Source organism: Sorex araneus, chromosome X (genome assembly GCF_027595985.1).
Source record: "Sorex araneus isolate mSorAra2 chromosome X, mSorAra2.pri, whole genome shotgun sequence".
In the NCBI taxonomy this organism is placed as follows: domain Eukaryota; kingdom Metazoa; phylum Chordata; class Mammalia; order Eulipotyphla; family Soricidae; genus Sorex; species Sorex araneus.
This window is the reverse complement of record NC_073313.1, coordinates 269,237,153-269,264,131: the sequence shown is the minus strand read 5'-3', so window position 1 is coordinate 269,264,131 and position 26,979 is coordinate 269,237,153. Positions and strand designations below refer to the sequence as shown.

Genomic DNA, 26,979 nt, shown 5'->3' with positions numbered 1-26,979 from the left:
CACAGTGCTCTCCTACTTCTCCCGGGCTCTGAGGGTACAATACTTCCCTAGACATGCTAGTTTCATGCTTCTGAACTTTAACCAGGTTGCTCTTTCAACAGAATGTTCAGGCATTCTCCACTGCTGGCAAACTGCCATCTTAAAGCCTAAAGTTTGTCGAAATCTTTTCTGATTTCTTCTCTAGGAGAAGCTGCTTCCAACCCTCATTGCCCACCTCGTAATTTTATGGGGTTTTTAACTTTGTCTCGTTGCCCTACAAGGCAATAAACCCTTTGCCATACAGAGCTGTGATTAGTTATCTCTATATTCTCATTTAATATAGTGCTGATCTCATGAAATTTTATGCACTCTTAGTCTTTGGCAACGAGATTTCTTACTCCTAGAGGAATTTTCTATCTTCATTAAAACCAGAGCAGAGTCCTCTAAGTGCTCATAGAGTTTAGTAGTAAAATGTGTGAGACATGATACATGTGTAACTATGAACTCAGGCAGAAAGTTTTCATCATCTGAAATTTGTTGTTTCAGCACACATTATTCCTATACACATAGCCTCAGATTCCCACTGCTACTGATAAAGAAATGCAAAAGACCATGTCTCTTAGAAACAATTTTTTGGGGCAGGGGCAGAGATTGAACCCAGGGTACTAGGCACGGAGGGCAGCATGAGCTCTACCACGGAGTCACACTCTCTGTCCTCAAAAAAATTGGGGTTTTTGTTTGTTTTCAATTTTGGGGCAACACCAACGATGCTCAGAGATTACTCCTGGCTCTGTGCTCAAGAATTTTCCTGCCAGTTCTTGGGGGACAGTATGGGATGCTGGGGATCAATCCCAGGTTGACTGCATGCAAGGCAAGCAGCCTTACCCACTGTACTATCTCTCTGGCCCCCTCAAAACAATATGGCCCCCTCAAAAGAATAGTCTTAAGGCCAAGCTTCCTATCCTGGTTAAGGACTTAAGATGCATCCCGATGGCCACATCGTAAACTGAGGAGTTATTCTAGACAATTCCTTCTTCGAGTCCATTTCTGCCGCCTCTATTTATTTATTTATTTTTACTTTTTTTTTTCTTCTTGGGTCATGCTTGATAATTCTCAGGGGTTACTCCTGCAGTGCTTGGGGAACCATATGGGATGCTGGGGATCCAATCTGGGCTAGCTGTGTGCAAGGTAATCGTCCTTCCCACTGTACTATCTCTCTGGCCCGCTGCCATCTCTGTTTAGTGGGTCACAAGTCCTATGACTATTATTTTCATCCCTACAGCTATTTTATGCTGAAGCAAAATTTCCTGGGCCTAGCCTCACATTTCTCATTGATCTTTCATATATCTCTAAAGCACAGGTAAATATAATTTTTCTCTGCTGTAAAACCAGTCAATGGCACCACACTACCTTGGGGATAAAAATCCAAATCTAACTGTGGCATAAAAGGGTTTTCATGATATGAAGTGTGCCTGATTCACTCAAGTAAACTCCTCCACATCTCACCACTTAACACATGTTCCAGCCATCATAAGCCTCTCTCAGGGACTGGAGAGATAGGATACAGGCTAAGGCACTTTCCTTGCACAGGCCAGCCCCGTTGGATCTCCAGGACCATCTACTGTCTTCGAACATTGACAGAGCCAGGAAAAAGCCCTAAGCACTGCGGAGTGTGGCTCCCAAACCAAAATAAACAAATAATCTCTCAATTCTATTGGCACTGACGACTTAATGAGAATTTAATCATGATTTAGAAATATATTGATTTAAAAATAAATGCAAAGAACTCAGTACACTAACACACATTAACCGATTAAAAATGCTGGTAGTGTGCTATCCTGTTCTAAGCAATGAAATAGGACAATGAAAATAGTCTGTCTTAGAAATGCTTTACCCCATATGCCCGTGAGCTTGGGACACTCTGAATCATACTTTAAAACTCCAGTAAGGAGCTGGGCCAACAGTGCAGTGGGTAGGGTACTTGCTCTGTACAAGACTGGCTGGGGTTTGATCCCTGGTATTATTCCCTGAGCATGCCAGGAGTGATCCCTGAGTGCAGAGCCAGGAGTGAGCCCTGAGCACTGCTGGGTATAGCCCTGCCCTCCCCCCAAAAAAACAAAACAAAAGAGAAAGAAAAGTGAAAAATAAAACTATTCAAGTTCCTTCTCTTTAGAGCTCTCCTTGACCCACCCATGTAATTTTCGTCTCTTCACTATTATCATCTAGTTTTTTACCTCTATTATTGCAATTATCTCATCTAGTTTTTACCTCTATTATTGCAATTATCATCTATCTTTTGATGCAATTCTTTGTGGACACATTTGACTCTGGTCCAAGAGTATATTCCTTGCAACTGTTTTTTAGTCATCCCTACATGTTTTAATACCTATCAGTAGGTGCAGTAGGTTTGTTGAAATAAATTCATTTTTTTGTTTGTTTGTTGTTTTCTGGATCACGCTGGCCGTGCTCAGGAATTATTCCTGGCTCTGTGCTCATGTATCACCACATGCAAGGTAAGTGCCTTGACCCCTGGACTATCTCTCTGACCCAAAATAAATATTTTCTTAATACAAAACACAATTCACTTGAAGGAGCAAAGCACCAGGACGAGGGCAGGATATAAAATGACCAGCTCATTTCAGCTTAATGGGAAAAAGCAAAGCATTTCAAGTGGCCACACTGGGGCTGAAGAGATAATACAGTCGTAGGGAACTTGCCTCACACACGACCCAGGTTTGATCCCAGGTACTCTGGATGGTCTCCCAAGCCCCTCCAGGAGTGACCCTGAGCCAAGAGTAAGCCCTGAGCAATACCAGTTATGGCCCCCAAACCAAAACATTTAGAATAAACACACAGGAGGTAATAGATTGTTTTCCCCATTGATATGCTACTAAATATTTGGCTTTTAACTCCCACCTTTCTTTAAAAATATTAAAGTTTCATAAAATCATTTCAACTCTGCTGAGAAATAATATCTAAGCAGGAAACAAAGTAATAATAATACTTGTGGGTTTCCCCATAGGAACTTTGGATTTGAACAAGAAAAAGGAAACACTAAAAGAGTTGGTTCTCATGCTCCATAAGAAATACAATATGACTTGGGGGCTGAAGCAATAGCACAGCGGGTAGGGCGTTTGCCTTGCGCACAGCCGACCCGGGTTAGATTCCCAGCATCCCATATGGTCCCCTGAGCACTGCCAGGGGTGATTCCTGAGTGCAGAGTCAGGAGTAACCCATGAGCATCACTGGGTGTGATGCAAAAAGCAGGAAAAAAAAGAAATACAATATGACTTACTGTGGTTACTATCAAGCTGAACAGAACTAAGGTAAAAAGCAGATGGTAGTTCACTGTGTTCTTGATCTTGAAACATTCAAACCTTTAAAGAGAAAAAGAGAGAGAGAGAGAGAGAGAGAGAAAGAGAACACAAAATTTGTTTCAGAATTGGAAACCAGAAATGCTGCTTTTACCAGTTGGGAACCAGTACGTGTCTGCCTTTAACGCAGCCCTTCATTCCCGCCCAGCTGTCGCTTATCACAGGGAGCCCACAGCAGGGCCCTTCCCTGCCCAGGGGTGGGGCTGGACCAGGGGCCACAGTAGCTCCTGACTTCAGCCAGGCCAATGAGATACTCTTCCCCTAAATATTATTTTAATTTTATTTTTATAAAGTAGTTCACAATATTTGATTACACTTAATATTCCAACACCAGTCCTACCATCATTATACCTTCCTGCCACCCTATTTTGGACATTTCCATCCCAAACCCTAACCCCTGCCCAAAGCAGAATCAAAATAATTTATTTTGTATTGTTTGTTATAAATAAACCACTGAAAATGCTCCAAAAATTTTTCCTTAGGTCATCCTGAAAACTTTGAGTTTGGGAATCAGAGATTGAATCAAGTGAAGAGCTAGTGCTTGCTTTTCATCCTTTTCTTTCACCTCATTTCTTTCTTCTCCCCCTTCTCTCCCACCCCTCTCTTTCCCTCCACCCCTGACCCCTCCCGCCCTCTCCCACCCTCTCTTTCTTTTTCTTTTTGGGCCACACTGGTTGGGCTCAGAGCTTACTCCTGGCTCTGCACTCAGACATCACTCCTGGCAGGACGCAGGGGACCATATGTGATGCCGGGGGTTGAACCCAGGTTGGCCGTGAGCAAGGCAAACACCTTTCCTGTTGTACTATAGCTCCAGTCCTAGGCGGTTGAATTTGTACAATCAGGTAGTGCCCGACAACAGAGATCACTGTCACTGTCACTGTCATCCAGTTGCTCATTGATTTGCTCGAGCGGGCACCAGTAACATCTCCATTGTGAGTCTTGTTGTTACTGTTTTTGGCATATTGAATATGCCACGGGTAGCTTGACAGGCTATCCGAGAGGGGTAGAGGAATCGAACCCGGGTCGGTCGCGTGCAAAGCAAATGCCCTACCCACTGTACTATCGCTATGCTATCCAAGAGGCTGGAGCGTTAGCACAGTGGGCAGGGCATTCGCCTTGCATGTGGCAGACCCGGGTTCGATTCCCAGCATCCCATATGGTTCCCTGAACACCGCCAGGAGTAATTCCTGAGTGCAGAGCCAGGAGTAACCCCTGTGCATTGCCGGGTGTGACCCAAAAAGAAAAAAAGAGAGAGACAACAGAGATACATCTCAATAAATGTGTTGTTAGGAAATCTCACTGAGGGTAGCATAGAACGTACTATACAAACATAGTGAGAACAGCCTATTGACACAGCTTGACGATATGATATAGGCCCACAGGTCCTGTCCTTGACGGGACATCCCCAATGATGCATGACTAGTCTGCAATGTCCAGCTCTGACATTTACTAACTGCATAGCTTTAGGCAAGTCAAAGTTTACATCTGTTGACAAGTCACTGAAACCTCACAGTGCTTCATTTCATTCTCTATATCAAGGAAACAATCCCCAGCTATCTTGCATGGGTGGGGGAATTCGCTGCCCCGGTATGAGGCCTGAAAGAATTTGAGATACAAAGTAGGTAAATATTATAGTTAATATTATTTTTATGCCATGGAATATAAAATTTTGGTCAAAATTTCTATATATTCATAACTCAAGAAAAAGGCAAGTTACAAGAGTTAAGTATAAGACTCTACCTACTTAAATTAGCTACAGGGCTTGGAGGTCATGAATATAAATGAAAAATATTATTGCCACATACATAGGTTATACTCTATATTGAGATCAAGAAAGATATAATCTCCTATTAGATTATAATCCCAGTAACATAACCAGATTATGATTTACTTCACAATGAGGGAAAAGTAAAATGTTTTTATAAAATGTTTTAAAAGTAAATTTTCAACTGAATTTTAAGCAGAGATACTTACAAGCAGTATACAAATATGCAACAGCTGTAGATCATTGGGAGCTCATCCAACAGCTGGAAAAAGCAAAGATACATAATGAAACTTGAATATTGTAGATATGCAATTGTTAGAAAATTGTTAGACAAATAAAAATGGCATCATTGAGAGGGCCAACTCTTATCTAATGCCGTTGATTCTTTGATGTACTTAACTAATGTACTCCCATTATGTATACTTCTCAGTGGGCGTGTGGGGGGTGCTTCAATACAGGAGCCTGAGAATGAGGTTTTACTCGTGCCCTGCAGTCTGGGGGCACCAGGGCTGCAACCGAGGAAGCCTGGGGACCCAGTGATGCTGGGAGTCAAACCTGTGTAAGGCTTGACACTCTCACCCCTGAGCTAACTTCAGGTCCTTGAGTGCAACTTGATTGATTCTAAACAGAGCAGCTCATCTATCCATCTACCTGCTGTGCGTGCAGCTCACAGGGGTGCTCAGGTCATTTGAAATCACAGACTCTGATATACCCCTGAGAAAGAACGGGGTCTAATGGAAATGATCCTCTGGACAAGAAACGAGTGCTGAAAGGAGGGAGAGGGACAAACATGATAACCTGTCAGTACCTGTATCAGAAACCATAAGGCCCAAAGGACAGGGAGGGGAGGAGGGGAGAGGAGGAGAAGGGAAGGGAGGGGAGAAGAAAGGAGAGGAGGGGAGGGGAGGGGAGAGGAAAGAAGAGGAGAGGAGGGGACAGGAGGGGAGGGGAGGGGAGTGGAGGGAAGAAGAGTGGAGGAGAGGGGAGGGGAAGGGAGGGGAGGGGAGGGGAGGGGACAGAAGAGGAGGGGGGAGTGGAGAGGAGGGGGGAGTGGAGAGGAGAGGAGAGGAGAGGAGAGGAGAGGAGAGGAGAGGAGAGGAGAGGAGAGGAGAGGAGAGGAGAGGAGAGGAGAGGAGAGGAGAGGAGAGGAGAGGAGAGGAGAGGAGAGGAGAGGAGAGGAGAGGAGAGGAGAGGAGAGGAGGGGAGGGGAGGGGAGAGGAGGGGAGGGGAGAAAAGAGGAGGGGAGGGGAGGGGAGGGAAGAGGGAGAAGAAAAGTGCCCTGTAGAGGCAGACTGGGGTTGGGAGTGGAAGACGAAAACCGGGGACACTGGTGGTGGGAAATGTACACTGGTGAAGGGATGGTGTTGGAACACTGTGCGACCCAAACCAATCATGAATAACTGTAGCTGTGTATCTCAGGGTGATTTAATATAAAAAAGAAAGAATGGGCTCCCAGCCTCTGGGGCCTGTCAATGCCCCTTGGCACTCCCCCCATTAACAAGTAGTGCCTAAAATGGACCATATGTCCACTAAGATACCTAAGTCTATACAGTAGTGGGCAAGAAAGTCCTGTAATCTATGTGGCCTATGTCCCTTAAAAATATTATTAACAATAACTAGCATAGCTGTTTTATATTAAATCATGAGCTAAACAATAGACTAAGTGTTATAGATAAGTTTCTTTCCCCCCATTTTAAAATCCAATCCAGTACTGACTATTCAGGATTCATTAAAAGTTCTTTAATGACTGGGGCTGGAGCAATAGTATAGTGGGTAGGGTGTTTACTCCGCATGTGTCCAACCTGCATTGGATTCCCGGCATCCCATATGGTTCACTGAGCACTGCCAAGAGTTATTCCTGAGCACAGATCCAGGGGTAACTCTTGAGCATCACTGGGAATGCCCCTCAAAACCAAAAATAAGTGAAGATTCTTCAATGATCTATCTGCTAGTATCAGGCAATGAGCTGAGGATTATCATGAAAACAAAGTAGTGTGACTACACACAGAATTACAGTCTAGTGGAGTAGAGGGAATGAGAAAAAGTGATTAAGTACAGAGCCAAGATTTCAACGCAAAATAGACACAAGCAGCAAGAGAAGCTGGTACCAGGAAATAAAATGGGTATTAGAGAAATACATTCTAGAAGGAGAAAGAGAGTTAAGTCAAATTAACAAATTGCACATTGTAGTAAATTATGAGCACTGTAGCACTGTCATCCTGTTGTTCATCGATTTGCTCAGCGGGCACCAGTAACGTCTCCATTGTGAGACTTGTTACTGTGTTTGGCATATCGAATACACCACAGGTAGCTTGCCAGGCTCTGCCGTGCATGCGGGATACTCTTGGTAGCTTGCCGGGCTCTCCGAGAGGGACGGAGGAATTGAACCCAGGTTGGCCGCGTGCAAGGCAAATGCCCTACCTGCTGTGCTATTGCTCCAGCCCAGTAAATTATTAAAATACTGAAAACATAAGCATTTAAGCAAGATTTGGGGTTATTTTTCACTCACTATCTTATTTAATGTTAAATTATTTAATTTTCATGATGATTATAAAACAGATACTATGATGACTATTCTGAGATGAGAACGCTGAGGCTAAGACTCTGAGGAATTTATCTAAGCTCACAAAATTCATTAGCAAAGGAGCAGACTTGGCTCAGCCTCTGAGGAATATACCCACAGGCTGTCTCCTACACCTTTCACTTGAATTACCTTTAAATGTGCAAAGGTGAACTAATAAAGCATCATAATATGCTACCGATAATTCTATTTTATAATTTTATATAGTTTTATAACACACAGAAGTTTCTCCGGTTTGAAGTTTCAGACCATAATTCACTGGCTTTACATTAAGTACCATTTGCAAATTTTTTCTTTAGTTTTTATGCATAAAAATATTTGTTAAAGTATTGGCTTTTCTACAGTATAGTGAGTTCCTAAAATAGTAGATTTATCTATTTATTTTGACAGAAAAATGCAAGCATTTCATAAAGCCTAAGTGAGGGCACGGTGAGTGTTGACAGCAGGAGCAGTGAGAGGTGTGTGGACTGGTGATGGAGGGGTGCTGGGATTATGGACATGAGAAGCCACTACTAACAGTGTTGTAAACCACAGACTCTTAATCAGTAAAGCTCATTTTTAAAAAATTGACATTTAACGAAGGAAGAAGTCAAAGCATTGAGGATTAGATATATAGCTTCCTCAGAACAAGAACAGTGAATAAAAATCCTTGGATAGGGGCCAGAGAGCTAGAACAGAGGGCAGGACGCTTGTCTTGCATGCAGCTGGGTTTGATCCCCAACAGCCCATATGGTCCCCTGAGCTCCTCCAGGAGTGATCCCTGAGTACAGAGCCAGGAGTAACTCCTGAGCACTTTCAGGTGTGGTGCCGAAACAAAAACGCAACAAAAATCCGTGGATAGTTTTAATCTTGCTAGCTAGAGGACCAGACGAATCAAATATAGGTCGTAAGGGAGACACATGAGCAGGAATAGATAGTTTCAGGGAACTGCATCTTTTTAAGCATGTCTCACTGGAATTCTACTCGCTAGCTCTGCTCTAATACATGCATGCCCTCCAGAGGTGGTCAGAACACTGCACCACTCTCAGATGCCGTGCCTACGAGCAGCTTGTTTGCATGAACTTTGTTGATTTGGTTTCTTTGGCCCGAAGTGAAAACTCGATAGGCAATTCTTTTCTTCAGTCCCTTGTCTTGATTCTTTGTTCCAGTGACGAGCTGCCTTCTCACATTTGAAGTGTCTCTGGATTCAGACACATTCCACATTTCATGCCGTTTGTTGTCACTAACCTGCATTTCATATTTCAGAGTCATGTGGAAGCACCAGGATCCCATTCCCACCACTAAAATAAAAACAAAAACAACAATTAGCATGATATTCTTTCTTTTCCTTTTCTTTTTTTTTTCTTTTTGGGTCACACCCGGCGATGCACAGGGGTTACTCCTGGCTCATGCACTCAGGAATTACTCCTGGCGGTGCTCGGGGGACCATATGGGATGCTGGGAATCAAACCCAGGTCGGCCGTGTGCAAGGCAAACACCCTACCTGCTGTGCTATCGCTCCAGCCCCTAGCATGATATTCTGTGTCAGCCAGAGTGACCAGAAAAGCCAGTGCAACATTTCAAAGCAGTGGGTTTATAGAAAGTTTATAAAGCAAAGTTTTTATTGAAAAAAAGTTTATAAAGCAAAGTTTTTAAACAGTTTATAAAAATCTTATGGCAGAATTAGCAGTCTCTGAGTGCACTCTGTGACTGATGAAGTTTTGGTGTACAATAAAACAAGTATACAGTATATTAAAAAGATACTTTCCATTAAGCAATTTACTAGATGAAACATTATTTTCCATTCTGACCTGATGGACTGGATAAGCCATAATACTCATAACTAATTAATACTCTATGGTGTGGAGAGGTTGATCTTAGTAGTATTAAGAATTATTTTCAAGGCTTGAGATCCGGAACAGCCACACACAAAAATGGCTCCTCTGCTCCTTAAAGACTATGATCTTGGAGGTCTACTAACCAATTTTGGCACCCAGGGCTTCTTATAGAAATGCATCTAGACTGAACTGAGCTAAAATATCAGAAATCCAAAACCACGCGGCCGAGCTCATATATTCTTCATTCTCAGCAATGAAAAACAAATTATCAAATGATGCCTTTTCAGCAGGTTTGACTGTTGGGGGAAAATTCCAAATAATAATAGTGAGTTCTCTGTTGAAATATTGAATGTATTCAAAGTACAGAGAGAATAAAGTGAAGATCATTAGCCACACAAGTGGAGTGGGGGTGGGAGGGGGGTATACTGGGGTTCTTGGTGGTGGAACATGTGCACTGGTGAAGGGATGGGGGGTCTGATCATTGAGTGACTGAGAATTTTTTTTTTAAATTTTTTATTGAGTCACCATGTGGAAAGTTACAAAGTTTTCAGGTTTAAATCTCAGTTATACAGGGGCTGGAGAGATAGCACAGCGGGTAGGGCGTTTGCCTTGCACGCGGCCGACCCGGGTTCAAATCCCAGCATCCCATATGGTCCCCTGAGCACGGCCAGGGGTAATTCCTGAGTGCAAAGCCAGGAGTAACCCCTGTGCATCGCCAGGTGTGACCCAAAAAGCAAAAAAAATTAATAAATAAATAAAAAAATAAAAAATAAATAAATCTCAGTTATACAATGCTCGAATACCCATCCCTTCACCAGTGCACATATTCCACCACCAAGAATCCCAGTATAGCTCCACCCCGCACCCCCACACCCCTAACCCCCCCACGCCCCTAGCCCCCCACCCTTAGCCCCCCTGTCTGTGTAACTAATAAATTTCACTTTACTTGAGTGACTGAGAATTTAACCTGAAAGCTTTGTAACTTTTTCCATGGTGATTCAAAAAAAAATTGAAAACAAAAGAATTATTTTCAAGGCTTGATAAGGCTGATTTCAGATTTAAAAATGGAGATACAGACCAACAGAACAAACCAGAGAGCTTAGAAAAAGTCTTTTATTTACACAGAAACTGACCTATCACAGAAGTGACATTACAAACACATGTGAAAACACTGAAATAAACATTTAATACAATAAAATAAATTTAATGTTTCTTTTTGGGGGGAGGGAGACCAGACATGGCAATGCTCAGGGGTTTCTCCTGGCTCTGCACTCAGGGATCACTCCTGGTGGTGCTCAGGGGACAATTGGGATGCCGGGAATCGAACCCGGATCAGCCACATGCAAGTGCCCTACCCACTATACTATCTCTCGGGCCCTTCCTGATCCAAACACCTGACTTTTATGTTTACTAAGAGCCATTTAGTTACGGTTGTTCCCAAACTTATAACACCACTATATTTAGTTATCAGAAATATGACTACTAGGAGAGAGCTGTTGTCTCAACAAAAGCAATTTAAAATCCTTCAAATACACTTAATAAAATTGAGCTCCTAGGGCTGGAAAGATGGTACAGGGGTTAAGTCACTTGCCTTGCAGGCAGTCAACTGTGATTTGATCCCTGGCACCACATGGTCCTCCAAGCACCACCAGGAATAACCCCTGAGCATGGTCTGATATGGCCCAAGTCCCCCCTCCCAGACCAAATAAAATGTTTGGCACATTGACTAGCATAAACCAATCATATTTTCTAAAGCAAGCTGCTAATAAAATCGAATTACAGTAAGAGAGACTGGAAACCTAGGAAAAAGCTAAATATTCTGTCTTTATGTTTCAAAGTTCTCGAGTTCCTCTATTTTAAATAAACTTTAAGTTTAGAATCTTAAAGCTTTTGGAGGTGGGTAAGGGGGGTTTGAGTCATGCCTGATGGTGCTCAGGGGTTACTCCTGGCTCTGTGCTCAGGAATCACTCCTAGAGGGCTCAGGGGACCACACTGGGGGTGGAACTGTGTAAGGGGGAATGGAATCCAGGTCAGCCATGTGTAAGGCAAGTGCCCTACCCACCACGCTATTGGTCTGGTCCTTAAAGGTTTTGTTTTTTAATGTAAGAAAGACTGAGTAATGTTATCATTAGGATATGATATTCAAAAGTCAAGCCCTACATCAAATAATCGTTCAAGGTTATAAAACTGTATGTTTTAGACAAACTAAAACTAAGGTCTACCATATGTAGCAATAATTTCACGTTTTGGCTTTTATAAATGAACTGAGCAATATGAGTAGCATCACATCTGGTAATAAGTCTTCTGATGTGGTGAAATCAGGTTAGCAAGCATTTACTGAGCTCTCCTGTTTGCCAAATTCAGTTATGGACCCAGTCATTGGCCTTAATGAAGCATCAATTCTATTGGAGGAGACGTCAGGACACAAAGATACAATAAAGAGGTATAGAGTAGCATGAGAGCTCAGGCCTTAACAAGGACACCAGGCGTTAGCACTACTTAACCGGCTTACCTAACCTAATTAAAATAAGAAGGAAGTTGGAGAAAGCAAGGGTGATGAGACACGGCTGTTAGTCTCACAAACATCACTGGAGAAATATTTCAGACTTTGTTACTTTTGCTTATAGAAAAATCACTATATATGTGATCACATGACATTTTCACTGCTCAAAATGAGCTGAGAGAAAAAGTGTTTGCATTTGTTTTACTAAAGAAATGAAGTAGGGTGGTGTTTTCCAAAGGAGTAATCAGAAGGTGCAACGGTGGGAAAACTACAAACTGAAAAAGGGGGAATGGGGCCAGAGCAATAGTACAGCAGATAGGGCGTTTGCATGGCATGTTCAATCCTGGGCATCCCATGTAGTCCCCTGAGCACTGCCAGGAGAAATTCTTGAGTGCAGAGCCAGGAGTTAGCCCTGAGCAACACTGGGTGTGGCCTACCTCCCTAAAACAACAACGCCAACAAAAAACCCAAAACCAAATAAATAAAAACAACCCCAAACAAACAGACAAAAACCATCCCAAGCTATACAGTAGGAGTGGGGGAGGGGAGGGTGGAGGAGGGACACTGGAGGAGGGACTGGACACTGATGAGAAGGTTGGTGCTGAAAAGTTATGGGTCTAAAACTATCAATAACTTTGTAAATCATGGTTCAATTAAATAAGATTATTGTAAAAAACAGTGTCATGTGATGTAGAGAGACTAGACATCTTGAAACTTAGAATGGTCGCTTCAAATGACCTCTTCCAAGGACTGTTTATATCCACACCTTTTCAAACTGTTCTCTTGAAACCATTATGATATACAGCTTGAAAAGTCTAATTTTGGGGAGATTTATGCATTTTCCTTTTAATTGTCCTAAAAAATGTAACTGGACAGAATCACTTTTCTCTGCATAATATTGTGCCCTTTTAAAGCAAACCATCAATTCTTGCTAAATTTGCTTCTTGGTTTTACTGAGATATAATTCATAGTACTGCACTGTAGCACTGTCATCCCATTGTTGATCAATTTGTTCGAGTGGGCACCAGTAACGTCTCCATTGTGAGACTTCCTGTCACTGTTTTTGGCATACTGAATATGCCACGGGTGGCTTGCCAGGCTCTGCTGTGCGGGTGGGATACTTTTGGTAGCTTGCTGGGCTCTCCGAGAGTGACAGAGGAATTGAACCCAGGTCGGCCATGTGCAAGGCAAATGCCCTACCCGCTGTGCTATCGCTCCAGTCCCTGAGATATAATTCATACTCCATAAAATTGACTGTCACTGTCATGGTCATGCCATTGCTCATCGATTTGCTCGAGCGGGCACCATTAACGTCTCCATTGTGAGACTTGTTACTGTTTTTGGCATATCGAATACGCCATGGGTAGCTTGCCGGGCTCTCCAAGAGGGGCGGAGGAATCGAACCCGGGTCGGCTGTGTGCAAGGCAAATGCCCTACCTACTGTGCTATTGCTCCAGCCCCCATAAAATTAATTTCTTTTAAAACCAGCTTTTCCCAAAGTGGGTGACACCGACCCCTTCTTATTTCTAATTAGGTTAGGTAACGTGGTTACAGCAGTGCTAATGTCTGATTTCCTTGTTAAGTTCTGTGCGCTCACACTTCTCTATACCTCTTTCTTACAGCTTTGTATTATCTGGACATGTCACATGGCCACAAATGCGCTCTGTGCTCTGAGCATCCGGAATATTTAACGAGGCAGTCCAGCTGAGGCATGGCGGCCGCTGTTGGGGATAAATGTGGCTGCCGGGGCTCTGGCTGGGCCAGGAACTCCCGAGATGGCCCAGGCAGTCTCAACCGGGACCTGATACCTGAGAAATTTTTGCAGTTACTTGATCTCTTCTGAGACTTAATGATGAGTCTCCGGGACAGGCCAGTCGCTGAGCTCACGTGGCAGTGGGTGTGGGACTGTGGTCACGCACGGTTCCATTTCACTAGCGGATGACTCTGGGAGTGAATGTCTGCATACCCCACAGTTCACAGGTTGAAACCCAGCCCCCCAAATGATGGGTATTTGAGGCCAGCAGGGTGGGGTCCCTCTGATGGAACCTGTTTCCTTAGGAGAGGAAAAGACAAGGACTCCTGTTCTCTCCGTCCGTGCAATGAGGACCACAGAATGACAGGGAGAAGCAGGCTTGCAGCTGGCCTGGCAGCCACCAGAGAAGGGTCTCACCGGTGCCAAACTGGCCTGACGGTTCCCCCTGGGCCCCCCAGGCTGGAGGAAGTGACTGCTCATGTGCAAGCCTTCCCGTCTGCAGTGTTTTGCCGCAGCAGCCTGAGTTAATATGGATATTTATGGTTCCTCCCATGTTCTGGATATGACAGAAAAATACCCCAGTTAGGCCTAAGTTCCTGCTCAGATCTGTCTTATAATTTCTCTTGGGTATTAACATCAGAGCATTCAGAGACACGCGGCAACTCTGTGTTCAGCATTTTGAAGATGTGACAGTGGCTTTAGAAAGGGGTGCGCTATCTTATATCCCAGCAGCAATTTGAATTTTCTCATATCTTCCCAGTACGTATTACTGGCTGTCTTTCTCATGATAATGATCCAAAGAGATTAAAGTGGTGTTTCATTTGTTGCTTCATGTTGGTGTGGGGAGGGATGGTGCTAACAGAGCCAGCAGAGGAAATTCAGACGGATGCTTCCATGTGTCTTGGGGCCTGTCTCTGTGACTCCAACACATTTTGGTGGGGGGAAAAACAAGAAAAAAAAAGTGGTATTTTATTGTGATTTTTTTTTTTGGTGGAGGTAGGGGAGGGCTTACTCCTGACCCTGTACACAAGGATTACTCCTGGTGGGGTACAGGGAACCTATATGGTGCCAGAGTGAAAGTAGGGTTGGCCGTGCAAGGCAGGAGTCTTAATCCATCCCCGCACTGGCTCTCTGCTTCTAATGACTATATTCTTAGGGTTTTTGTTTCTTAGTTTGATAGTGTTCTGCATTTTAGATTCATCTTTTTTTTTGGGGGGGGGGTGGAGGGCAATATCTCTGTGCTAAGGGTTTACTCCTGGCTCTGAGCTCAGGGATCACTCTTGGCAGCCTCGGGGGACCATATGGGATGATGGGGATCAAACACATGTTGGTCGCCTGCAAGACAACTACCACTCCAACTCTTCATCAGACTCTTATGAGCTCTAGGGGGCTGAAGCAATAGGGAACTTGCACACGGCTGACCCAGGCTGGATCTCCGACATTCCATATGGTTCCGTGTCTGACAGGCATAGTAATTCCTGAGGGCAGAGCCAGGAGTAACCCCTAAGCATTGCCAGGTGTGGCGAAAAATAAACAATAGGAACCTTATTTTTTAGAACAATTTTAGATTAACAGAAAATCGAGCAGGTTATGTATAGCCTCTCCAGCATCAACACCCCTGCCACAATGAGGTATACGTTACAAATAGTGAGCCACTTTGACACTATATTATTAATGTCCATTAAGGCCCACTCAGATCAGGAAAAATTTACTTGAACTGGCCATTACAGTATCATACAGATTGATTTTACTGCCCTCAAACTGCCCTGTGTGATTATTTTTATAAAGCTGTTCCTGATGATTTGTTTCACTCAATATTCCAACACCAATCCCACCACCATTGCACCATTATTTCCCATTTTCCCAACCACCACCCCAACCTGCCCCAGTAGCAGGCCCTAAATAATTTATTTATTTAAATTTATATGCCAAAAACAGTAACAAGTCTCATAATGGAGATGTTACTGGTGCCCGCTCGAGCAAATCGATGAGCAATGGCATGACAGTGACAGTGACAGTGAATTTTATGGAGTATTATATTCCTTGTAATGAATTAATTAGCTGAAAATAATCAAAAAAGGTTTCCTTTGAAGAAAGTGTGTAAAGATTGTTGTATCTCACCATGGAGCCATTAAGCTCTTGTATAAGAAATTACTAACACATTGTTACAGGTTAAGCCTTGTGTGTTTATACTTTCTTAATTGCGATGGGTTGCCTTCTACTTTACATCCCATCCAATGTGGTGTAGTTTGAGATGTCAGGCAGCTGAATTTGCTCCAGGAATTTAATTTTTTTTTTCTTTTTGGGTCACACCTGGAGATGCACAGGGGTTACTCCTGGCTCTGTACTCAGGAACCACTCCTGACGGTGCTCAGGGGATGATATGGGATGTTGGGAATCAAACCCGGGTTGACCGCATGCAAGGCAAATGCCCTACACGTTGTGCTATCGCTCCAGCCCCAGGAATTTAAATTTTTGAAAGGGGTGACACAGCTGGAATTAAGTTTTTAACTGGATGGTGACTTTAGGGTTTGGAAGCATCTCTGCAGCTTGCTGATCTCTTTTGAGATTTATTTATGAGTCTCTGATGAGCTTTATTTATGAGCCAGTTAATGAGCTTGGTTAGCACCAGCCAGAGGCAGGTCATGTGCGTGACTGCCACGTTCCTGGAAGAAGAGGTAGATGGGGGGAGGTCGCCCATTCCCAGCTCCATGAGAGCCTGGAGATTTCTGTCACAAAACCTGAATATCTGAGTTCTTCAACAGATCAATTTCTGGATGACTGGTGCTGAGGGGTGGTGAAGCCTGGCCTTGAGCATGGCAGCAATTGTGCTCCTCTGTGTTTCGCCTGCTCACCTTTCCATCTCTGCTTATCTTGGTAGTCACTATTATTTTTATGATTATGGTTATTATTTAGTGTCTCCATGGTTTTCTCTTTTCCAGAATGTTATACAACTGGAATCAAATGCTACATATATCCTTTTCAAATTCCACTTAGCTTTATGCAGTTAAGGTTCCCCCATTTTTTTAATTTGATTTTTTAATGATTGAAACAACATTAAAAAAATATGGAACACTTCACGAATTTGCGTGTCATCCTTGCGCAGGGGCCATGCTAATCTCTGCATCGTTCCAATTTTAGTATATGTGCTGCCGAAGAAAGCACTCCCACATATTTTTTTACAACTTGGTAGTTCATTTCTTTTCACCACTGAATACCACCCCCTTATCACATATACATTAGTTTAAATAAATCATTCAACTCATTACAATGGGATCCTAATGAGGAGATTAGCATGGTTTTGAAGAGGTAGATTGAGAAGAGCTTTTAAAGTCAAGCTCAGATTTGATTAAGAATTGGCCTTTACCAGGAGGTTTGCCCTACGGCTTGGCTTGGAAGCTGGCCTCATATGCTGGAGGAAAAGGCAACTCAAACAGCAAAGGGAACACTGAATAAAGGGTTCTTGGAGGACCCACTCGGGTTGGGAGGTGCTGAAATAGACTACAGACCGAACACAATGGCCACTCAATACCTATATTGCAAACCACAATACCCAAAAGGAGAGAGAGAACAAAAGGGAATGCCCTACCACTAGGCCAGGTGGGGAGGAGGAGGGGTGAGGGCGGGGGAGGGGTACTGAGATCACTGGTGGTGGAGAATGGGCACTGGTGTGGGATGGGTAACCAATCATTGTATAACTGAAACACAAACACCAACGTTTGTAAGTATGTAACAGTAACTCACGGTGATTCACCAATAAATTTTTTTAAATAAATAAATAAACAGGGGGCTGGTGCGATAGCACAGTGGGTAGGGCGTTTGCCTTGCATGCGGCAAACCCGGGTTGATTCCCAGCATCCCATATGGTCCCCTGAGCACCGCCAGGGGTAATTCCTGAGTGTAGAGCCAGGAGTAACCCCTGTGCATCGCCGGGTGGGACCCAAAAAGCGAGAAAAAAAAAAAACCAAAAAATAAATAAACAAATTAAAAAAAAAAAAAGAATTGGCCTTTATCCTAAGACAATGTAAAGTTGAAAAATTATGCACGCACACACACACACACACACACACACACACACAAATACACTGGTCCTCTTACTGAAACTTGGATTTCAGACACACCTGCTTGGGACTGGAGCGAAAGCACAGAGGATAGGGTGTTTGCCTTGCACGAGGCTGACCCGGGTTCAATTTCCAGCATCCCATATGGTTCCCTGAGCACTGCCAGGAGTGATTCCTGAGTGCACAAACCAGGAGTAACCCCTGTGCAACGCCAGGTGTGACCCCCCCAAAAAAAAGCAAAAAAAAAAAACAACCAAAAACTCACAAACAGATACACCTGGTTACTCACAACCTTGGTTGCTTCCAAATTATGGCATTATGAACAAGGCTTTTATAAATATCTGCGTGTGGGGTTTTGTATAAACTTAAAAGTTTTCAACTCTTTGGGTTAATACCTAGGAATATGATTTGCTGGGCAGTATGGGGAAGTCTATTCAGCTTTCCATTTTTAAAGAAATGGCCCATCTATCTTCCAAAGTGGTTGCAGCATTTCACCTCCCGTCAGCAGTGAATGGGAGCGATTACTGTCCATACTCCCATTCCCTGTCCACAAGTACTGGGCACTCAGCAATGTGCCAACCATTTCCACTGGGATAAAGAAAATACAACAGAGACTCTTACCCCGAGAACTTGGGCATGCCATTAGATACATGAAGAGGTGGCTTCAGAGCTTTGGGGTCTGTGCAGAGTCCGCATAACCCTGTCTGCGGAGGATGGAGGAAGTAGCACAAAAACAAAGACTGGAATAAAATTGGAGCTAACCAGGTGATGGGCTCTTTTAAAAAGTGAGATGGGGTTTCACTCAGGGTGGTGGGAAGGTGTTTGAATATTAAATGTAATCAAATATTGTGAGCTACTTTATAAAATATTTTTTTTAAAAAAGTGAGATTGTATCCCTTTTATGTGGTATTTAAAGTAACTGGATGAGGAAATGTAGGTTCAAGTGGGAGGTGGGGGGTGCCTGGATCATCCTTGGCTCCAGAGCTTAGGGAGGAGAAGCAGAGAAATAGAGTGAAGGGGGAGGGGAGGAGAGACAGAAGAGAAGCGACAGGGGCAGGGGTCAAGGAGACCCAGGTACATGGGTGGCGTTAAGGAATGACACAGCTAAATACCAACCCATAGTCATCAACACTGAAATCACGCCAACCAAACTTTAATGACCAGATTTAAAAGGTGTCCGTCAAGATGGCGGGCTGGGGCTGGGGTGGGCGGGAGGAAAGGAACCTGGGAGCAGTGGTGGGGGACGCTAACACTGGGGGTGGGATCGGCGATGGAACACTGTATGCCAAACACCTAACTGTGCAATTACAAAGTTAGTTACAAACAGCTTTGTAACTCACAGTGCTTTACTAAAATTAAAAAAAAAAAAAATGAGAGGGGGCTGGAGCGATAGCACAGCGGTAGGGCATTTGCCTTGCATGTGGCTGACCCGGGTTCGATTCCCAGCGTCCCATATGGTCCCCTGAGCACCACCAGGTGTAATTCCTGAGTGCAGAGCCAGGAGTAACCCCTGTTCAGTGCCAGGTGTGACCCAAAAAGAAAAACACAGAACAACAACAACAAAAAATGATAAAGAAAAAAACTAAATTAAAAATAAGATCATTCTAGGTAGGAAACTCATCTGGAGTAAAGGCAAGGTTTTCAAGTTGCTGCAAGAGTTTGGTTGAGACTATGAACAAGGGTGGGATCCTGATGAGGAGATTAGCGTAGTTTGGAGAGGTAGACTCAGAAGAGCTTTTAAAGTCAAGTTCAGATTTGGTTAAGATTTGGTCTTTATCCTAAGACAACGTAAAGTTGAAAAATTACACACACACACACACACACACACACACACACACACACACACACACACTACACTGGCCCACTCAGATCTTTTACTGACACTTGGATTTCAGACACACCTGGTTACTCACTGCCTCAAGGCTGTGATGCCATTGATAATCCTTTGATTAATCTTTGATTATCTTTCCTTGCAGCCTGTAATACATTTTCTCCATTGCTTAAACCACCTGTCTCTTCTTATAAAAACTGAATGTAGTGTGTGTGTGGGGCAAAACATTAAAACAAAATAAATGAAAATTTTTGATAATTTGTTATTCCTTTCAATCTTTTTTGGTTTTTCTTTTTTGGCTTTTTGGGTCACACCTGGTGATGCACTCAGGAATCACTCCTGGTGGTTGGCTCGGGGGACCATATAGGATGCTGGGGATTGAACCTGGGTCAGCCATGTGCAAGGTAAATGCCCGCTGTGCTATTGCTCCAGCCTCCAATCTTTTTTTCCCAAGAAACAGAAGTTTGTTGAAAAGTAGAAGAAAAAGGAAAAGGAACAGGACTAAGTTCTTTGTTTCTTTTGACACAATTTCAGGTTTTTGGTTTTGGGATTTGTTTGGGGGGTCACACTCAGCAGTTAGGGGTTACTGCGAGCTCTGCACTCAAGAATTACTCTGGGCAGTACTGGGGTGACCATATGGGATGCAGGGGATTGAACCCAGATTAGCCACGTGCAAAGCAAGCATGCCACCTATTGCACTACCTCTTCAGTCCCTGGCATAATTTCAAACTTCAGAAATTTTGAAAGAATATAGTATAGTGATATGGTTCCACTCAAACTCACCAAATTTAAATATATAAAAATAGAAATACTACTTTCTGTAAACTGGATATAAACTGTTCTCTTTACCTTTTAATATATAAGTATTAATCCCAGATCCATTTTAAATGTTAGCTCCTAAATCAAATTTTCCTGCTTCCTCTTCTGTTATGTCGATCATACAAGGTATCTAAGAAATAATGTTTGACCAGGCCAGTATTCAATCAGTTCTTATAAACTATTTTGCCAGGACAGCATTATATATGTTAGAATTTCAGACAAAAACTCCTGATTCTTGGAAGTTGGAGAAATAGTACATTAGCTAGGGTGTTTGACTTGCCTCGGACAACAGGTGTTCTATTCCCAGCACCCCATATGGTCCCTTGAGCCCCGCCAGGAGTGATTCCTAAGCACAGAGCCAGGAGTAAGCCCTGGGCATCACCAGGTGTGGCCCCAAAATAAAACAAAACAAAAAACAGAACAGAAACTCCTGATTCAGTCAGTGGCCTGGAACCCGTAGCTCCCAGCCATTTTTCCTTTTCCCACAACATGCATTGTGCGTCTTTCTTTGGGAATACTTGACTCTTGCCTCAATGTTCATAACTGAAATACAATTTGATGGCAAAGTGACTTTTGTTGTGAGCTCTCCTGAGGAAAGCCATTGACCTTATCCTCTTTAGAGTCAGACTAAAAGATGGGGTCTACACAATCTTTGAAGTGCATTCCTTAGTTATGTAGAAATGGTTGCATTAGATGTTCTCTATAATTTAATAATCTACTTGTGGACTAAAAGATATAAGTGCTGCATAAAATCAGTCCATTATGTTAAGCTAGCATATCAGCCTCCAATGTATCTGTCATTAGCCTCGACAGAAAGACCTTTAAGATTCTTGGGGGAAAGCATTTGAAAGTATTTTGTTTTGGTATTGCAGTTATTCAATAAAATCTTTATTTCTAATTTTATTATTTTGGATTTTTTTAGCCATACCCGGCATGCTCAGGAGATACTCCTGGCTCTGTGCTCAAAAATTACTACTGCTGGGGCTTGGGGTACCATCTGGGATGTTGGAAATTGAACCAGGGTCAGCGGCATGCAAGGCAAATGCCCTACCCACTGTACTATGGCTCTGGTGCCGAAATAAAGGAGTTAATTAGCTTTAAGTGTGAACTGAACCCTGTTGCTAACCTCCAGCAAGCAATCAGATCTTAGCAGGGATAAACCCCCAGTAAAACACCATATTGCCCATGCCTTTATGAAGTTTGAATATTTAATAAACTGTATTCCCATTAAAAGCTAAAAAAAAGATAAAATCCCCCTTCCCTTTGGTTTACTGATAAGGCTGCATCTCTAACTGCTATGCGGGGTAATGCACACTTTTTTTTTTCAGTATTTGGGTATACCCGAAGATGCTCATGGGTCACTCCTGGCTCTGCACTCCCGGCAGTGCTGGGGGGACCATATGGGATGCTGGGGATTGAACTTAGGTCAAGAGCATGCAAGACAAGCACCCTACCCACTGTACTATCACTTTGGCTCAGGATAATGCATACTTTAGGGTCAAAGTTTGCCCACATGTGGTTTTGGTAGGCCAGCGATTATTTACTGTGGCATTAGGAAACCCAAAGGCAGTACCATGAAATTACTCTCAGCATGTGGGACTGTGCTAGAGGTGAAAATCATGACCTCACTTGCAGGGCAGGTGTTAACCACTGAGCTATTGCCAGTACCCCACTGGGTATTTTAGAGCTTTTTGAAACGTTCCCAGCCTACTCTAAGTGGAATGGATTATATCAATACACAGAACACACTGAGTCAGAATATTCTATATTAGCCTTAACAAGATCATTTGGGTTATTTTCTCTCATCCCACTTAATTTGTTTAGTTTACCTATGGGTTACAGCACATTAGTGCAGACTAATGGGCTCAAATAGGCAGAGATATATGTGAAAATTCCAAGCTCTTGATTATATTCCACAAATCTGTGGATTTATTTTTATTCCCATTCCATACTGTTTCAATAACTGTTGATCTGGAATATAGTTCGAAGTTGGTTGATGTGAATCGTTATTTTTTTTCTTTTTCTCAAGATTATTTTTGCTGTTCAGGATATTTTGTGGTTCCATAGAAACTTTGCTATTCTTTTCTTCTTTTGTTTTTCTTTTTGAGTTTGGTGGTGCTCAGGGGTCACTCCTGGCAGTGTTCAGGGGGCCCCCTGAACACTACCTGGTGCCCCCTGCTGGTAAAGCACTCCAGCCTGTGGTACTCTTGCACCAGCCCCTCTTCTTTTTTTCTTTCAGGTTTGAAAAATACATTAATACTTGTAAATATTAATGTATAATATGCACAGTGGGAAGTGGAGGAAAATCAAGAAGCAAAGAACACAGTTGCAGCACAATTACAGGTAGTTATGCCTGCTGTGTCCTTCCCGGCCCAGGTTACATAGACAACTAAGCACCCATGATGTTGCTAGTCATGTATCATGCTTCCACATACACCATAAATACTGCCATACCAAAGTCCCATGAGTATTAAGTATTATATTAAGAAGTTAATCGCAATTATGAGTATTAAGAAATTAATTGGAATTTAGTAGGGATGAAATGAATTTGTATGATGATTTTATAACATGACCATTTGACTACATTTATTTCTCCCTATTCATGAACATAGAATATCTCTTTATCTCTTTGTGCCTTCAACATCTTGTAGTTTTCCTTGTATAAGTCTTCATCTCCTTAATTTTATAATGCTTCTCTCTCTCTCTCTCTCTCTCTCTCTCTCTCTCTCTCTTTTGTGAAGCAAGAAAAGTTTGTATTGATATTTATTTAGACAGATGTGAGGGGAAAGAAAGAGAGAAATGTGTGTTCAGGAGAGAACACAGGCTTCTCCAGGATGGAAATAGGCAAGGAAAGAAACATAGACAAGCAATCGAGATACGTGTTCAGGGAGAATACACTTGAAGAGAGAGCTGTGTGTGTGTGTGTGTGTGTGTGTGTGTGTGTGTGTTTTGTTGTTTGTTTTTGTTTTTTGTTTGGAGTCATACCTGGCAGTGCCTACTCCTCTGTGCTCAGGCATCACTCCTGGCAGCCTTGGGGGGAAATACTGGGTGTCAGAGATTGAGCGTGGTTTGGCCACTGCTACGGTGAGCACCTTACCCACTGAACAATCTTTGCTCTGGTCTCCTCAATTACACTGATTCTTCCTAATGAGACCAGAACAGAATTGCTTGCTTGGTCTTGATATTTTCTGTAGGGGCCACTCCTGGTGATGGCACGGCTACGCAGTGCTTGGGGACGAGCGAGCTACACCAGCAGTGCCGGAGGGAGTGCTGGAACTGACCACAGGGCCGCACACCTGCTGGGCTTCTGCTCTACCGTGAGGCCTGCTTACAGTTCTAGTTTATTGTTTGCATACAGGAATCCAACATATTTACATATTGGCTTTGTAACCTACCTCTTTACTGTACTCATTCACTAGTTCTAATAGTTTTCTAGTGGAGTCTTTGGGATTTTCTGTATTCATCAATTATCGCATCATCTAAAAATATAGATAGCTTCATTTCTTCTTCTCTGAAGAGGACATACAGTGACTGGTAGGTATATATGAAAATGCTCTTTGTCACTTATTATCAGGGAAATTAAAATGAGAATGAGATGTCCTATCATGCCAATGAGAATGGCATATATCAGACTAGAAACAATCAGAATTGGCTGGAATATAGAGAAAAGATAAATCCTCATTTACTATTTTGGGTAATGTCATCTGATTTTGCCTTAATCCTTCCCTCTTCCTTTTTTCCACTCACTTAATCCATCCACATTGTGTACTTGCTCCTTTCTATTGATCTTTTCCCCCAAAGTGGTGTATTTCCAGAACTGTCCTGCTATATTTTCACATTTAATCATTTCTCTTTAGCCAGTACTGTGGCGCACCAAAGTCAAGGGTTATATCACTTTCAAAAAGTTTTATATCGGGGGCCGGAGTGATATGGTAGGGCGTTTGCCTTGCATGTGGCTGACCTGAATCAATCCCCGGCATCCCAGATGGTCCCCAAGCACTGCCAGGAGTAATTCCTGAGTGCAGAGCCAGGAGTAACCCCTGAGCATTGCTGGGTGTGACCCAAAAAGCAAGAAATAAAAGTTTTGTATTTGTTGTGGGGGTCTTTTCTTTCTTTGGTGCTAACATTGTCAAATGTTGGCCCTCAACTCCTCTTTTCTTTTCCATGTAGGTTTTCAAGACTCCCAATGTCTATAACATTAAAAATAATGCTATTTGAAGCACTTAAGTGTTTCTTTCTTTTCTTTTTTCTTTTTTTGCTTTTTGGGGTAGGGCGTTTGCCTTGCGTGCAGCCGACCTGGGTTTGATTCCTCTGTCTCTCTTGGAAGGATCGGCAAGCTACCAGAGTATCCTGCCTGCACGGCAGAGCCTGGCAAGCTACCCGTGGTGCATTCGATATGCCAAAAACAGTAACAACAAGTCTCACAATGGAGATGTTACTGGTGCCCGCTCAAGCAAAAAGATGAACAACGGGATGATAGTGCTACAGTGATAGTGCTTTTTGGGTCATACCCGGTGATGTACAGGGGTTACTCCTGGCTTTACACTGAGGAATTACTCTTGGAGGTGCTCGGAGGACTATATGGGATGCTGGGATTCGAACCCAGGTCGGTCATGTGCAAGGCAAATGCTCTACCCGCTGTACTATCGCTCCAGTCCCAAGTGTTTATTTCTTATTTTAAAACAATTTTGGGGCCACAGAAATAGTACAGCATGTTAGGTGCTTGCCTTGCATGTAGTTGACCCACGTTTGATCTCTGTATTCTATATGGTCCCCTGAGCACCACCAGGAGCGATCCCTGAGTGCAGAGTCAGGCGCAACCCCTGAGCATTGCCAGGTGTGGCCCCAAGTCAGTCCTCCCCCCAAAAAAAAACAGCCCCCAAAACAAAAAAACAAAACTTCAAAAACCAAAAAAATCCCAAACCCATTTTGAAGTCCATGGTATTCTTTTTCTCCTAATAAGGTTGAACATGTAGTTAAGTATAGTTTTCTTTACCTTCCATCTTAATCTGTATGGTTTTCTGAGTAGAGAAGTAGATAAATTATAACTCAGAAGGCCACCATTATGTTAGGATAACCAGGAAGTTTCCCAAATCTTTTATTTTTATGGAGTTTTATCCCCTTTGGGCCTCCCAAGAGGCTGGAGCGACAGCACAGCGGGTAGGGCCTTTGCCTTGCACGCGGCTGACCTGGGTTCAATTCCTCTGTCCCTCTTGGAGAGCCCGGCAAGCTACCTAGTGTATCTCGCCCGCACGGCAGAGCCTGGCAAGCTACCCGTTGTGTATTCGATATGCCAAAAACAGTAACAACAACTCTCAGACGTTACTGGTGCCCGCTCGAGCAAATCGATGAACAAGGGGATGACAGTGCTATAGCGCTACAGTGGGCCTCCCAAACAATGTTCAGGAGGGAAGGAGGGTGTCAGGGTTAATTTCAGTCAACTGAGCCAGATGGTTCGATGCTAGGGCTCTGGGATGCAGTGTTAGTCAGGCCCTGCAGTGTGGGGTGGTACCAGACCCAAACCCTCTAGTACTCATGGGGCCATACCCACTTCTAGGGCCATACCTGGAGCTGCTGGGGTGGGGGTGGGGCCTCCAGGACTACATGAGCACATCCAGCAATGCCCATGGCACCACTGGGTACCAGGGACTAAACCTGGGTCCCAAAGCATGTATCCCTAATGCCTCTGTTCCCTCCCCAGCCTTAAAGACTGGGACCCTTTGGCAGGGGTGGGGGTGGGGGGATTTTGCAAATATTTTAAAAATGTCTCAGAAAATAAAGCAAAGGAGATCTTCCTTTTAAGATAAAACAAGTCACTGTCTTAAAATAACATGCCCCTGAGTAACAAGTTTAGGAATTAAACCTCATAACCAGTAAGTAATCTAATCATAGTGTAAGATGATATGATACACTATAATTTAGTTTGGTGGTAATTGAGAGTACTTTTACTGTATGTGACTATCTGCCTTGAACTAAAATGAAAAGAACTTATGCTCAGTTTAGGAAATTTTATAAAAGAAACAAACTGGAATCCACTTTCTTTGCTAGTTTTTTCTTTATGACAATGACAACATAAAACTAAGGAGTGATTGGGGCTGAAGTGATCCAATCCAGGTTTGATTCCCAGCATCCCATATGGTCCCCTGAGCACCCACCAGGAGTAGTTCTTGAGTGCAAAGCCAGGAGTAACCCCTGTGCATCACTGGGTATGACCCAAAAAGAAAAAAAAAACCCACAAAAATCTAATGAGTGATTTTCCCACCTTAGGCTCTGATAAAGTTCATTCACCCACCCAACATTGAATGAGGACCCACCTATCACGCGATGAAGACACAAAAATAACAGACAATTTTTCTTCATTACAGACAAGTAGAAGAGGACATGCATAAATTGAAGAACTTTGGATAAAGTATGAACCTCCTCTATAAAACCTATAATATGCAAACCAACTATAGATGCTTTAAAGAAACATAAATGTGATAGAAATGCAATTTAC

At 43.1% G+C, this 26,979-nt stretch overlaps 1 protein-coding gene and 1 non-coding gene across 2 annotated transcripts in view; both read right to left on the bottom strand.

Moving 5' to 3' along the window:
* The window catches only part of ACER3 (alkaline ceramidase 3), a 129,726-nt gene that overhangs the window by 50,819 nt on the left and 51,928 nt on the right, over window positions 1–26,979 (bottom strand). The window contains exons 3-5 of the mRNA XM_055122059.1: window positions 8,927–8,979; window positions 5,328–5,380; window positions 3,275–3,356 (exon numbers count right to left, since the gene is read on the bottom strand). Coding sequence (XP_054978034.1) covers window positions 3,275–3,356; window positions 5,328–5,380; window positions 8,927–8,979 — 188 coding nt within the window. The remainder of the gene's footprint in view (window positions 1–3,274; window positions 3,357–5,327; window positions 5,381–8,926; window positions 8,980–26,979) is intronic.
* Window positions 16,834–16,937, bottom strand: LOC129400439 (U6 spliceosomal RNA). Its single transcript, XR_008627681.1, has one exon. It is a non-coding gene; the product is annotated as a U6 spliceosomal RNA (small nuclear RNA).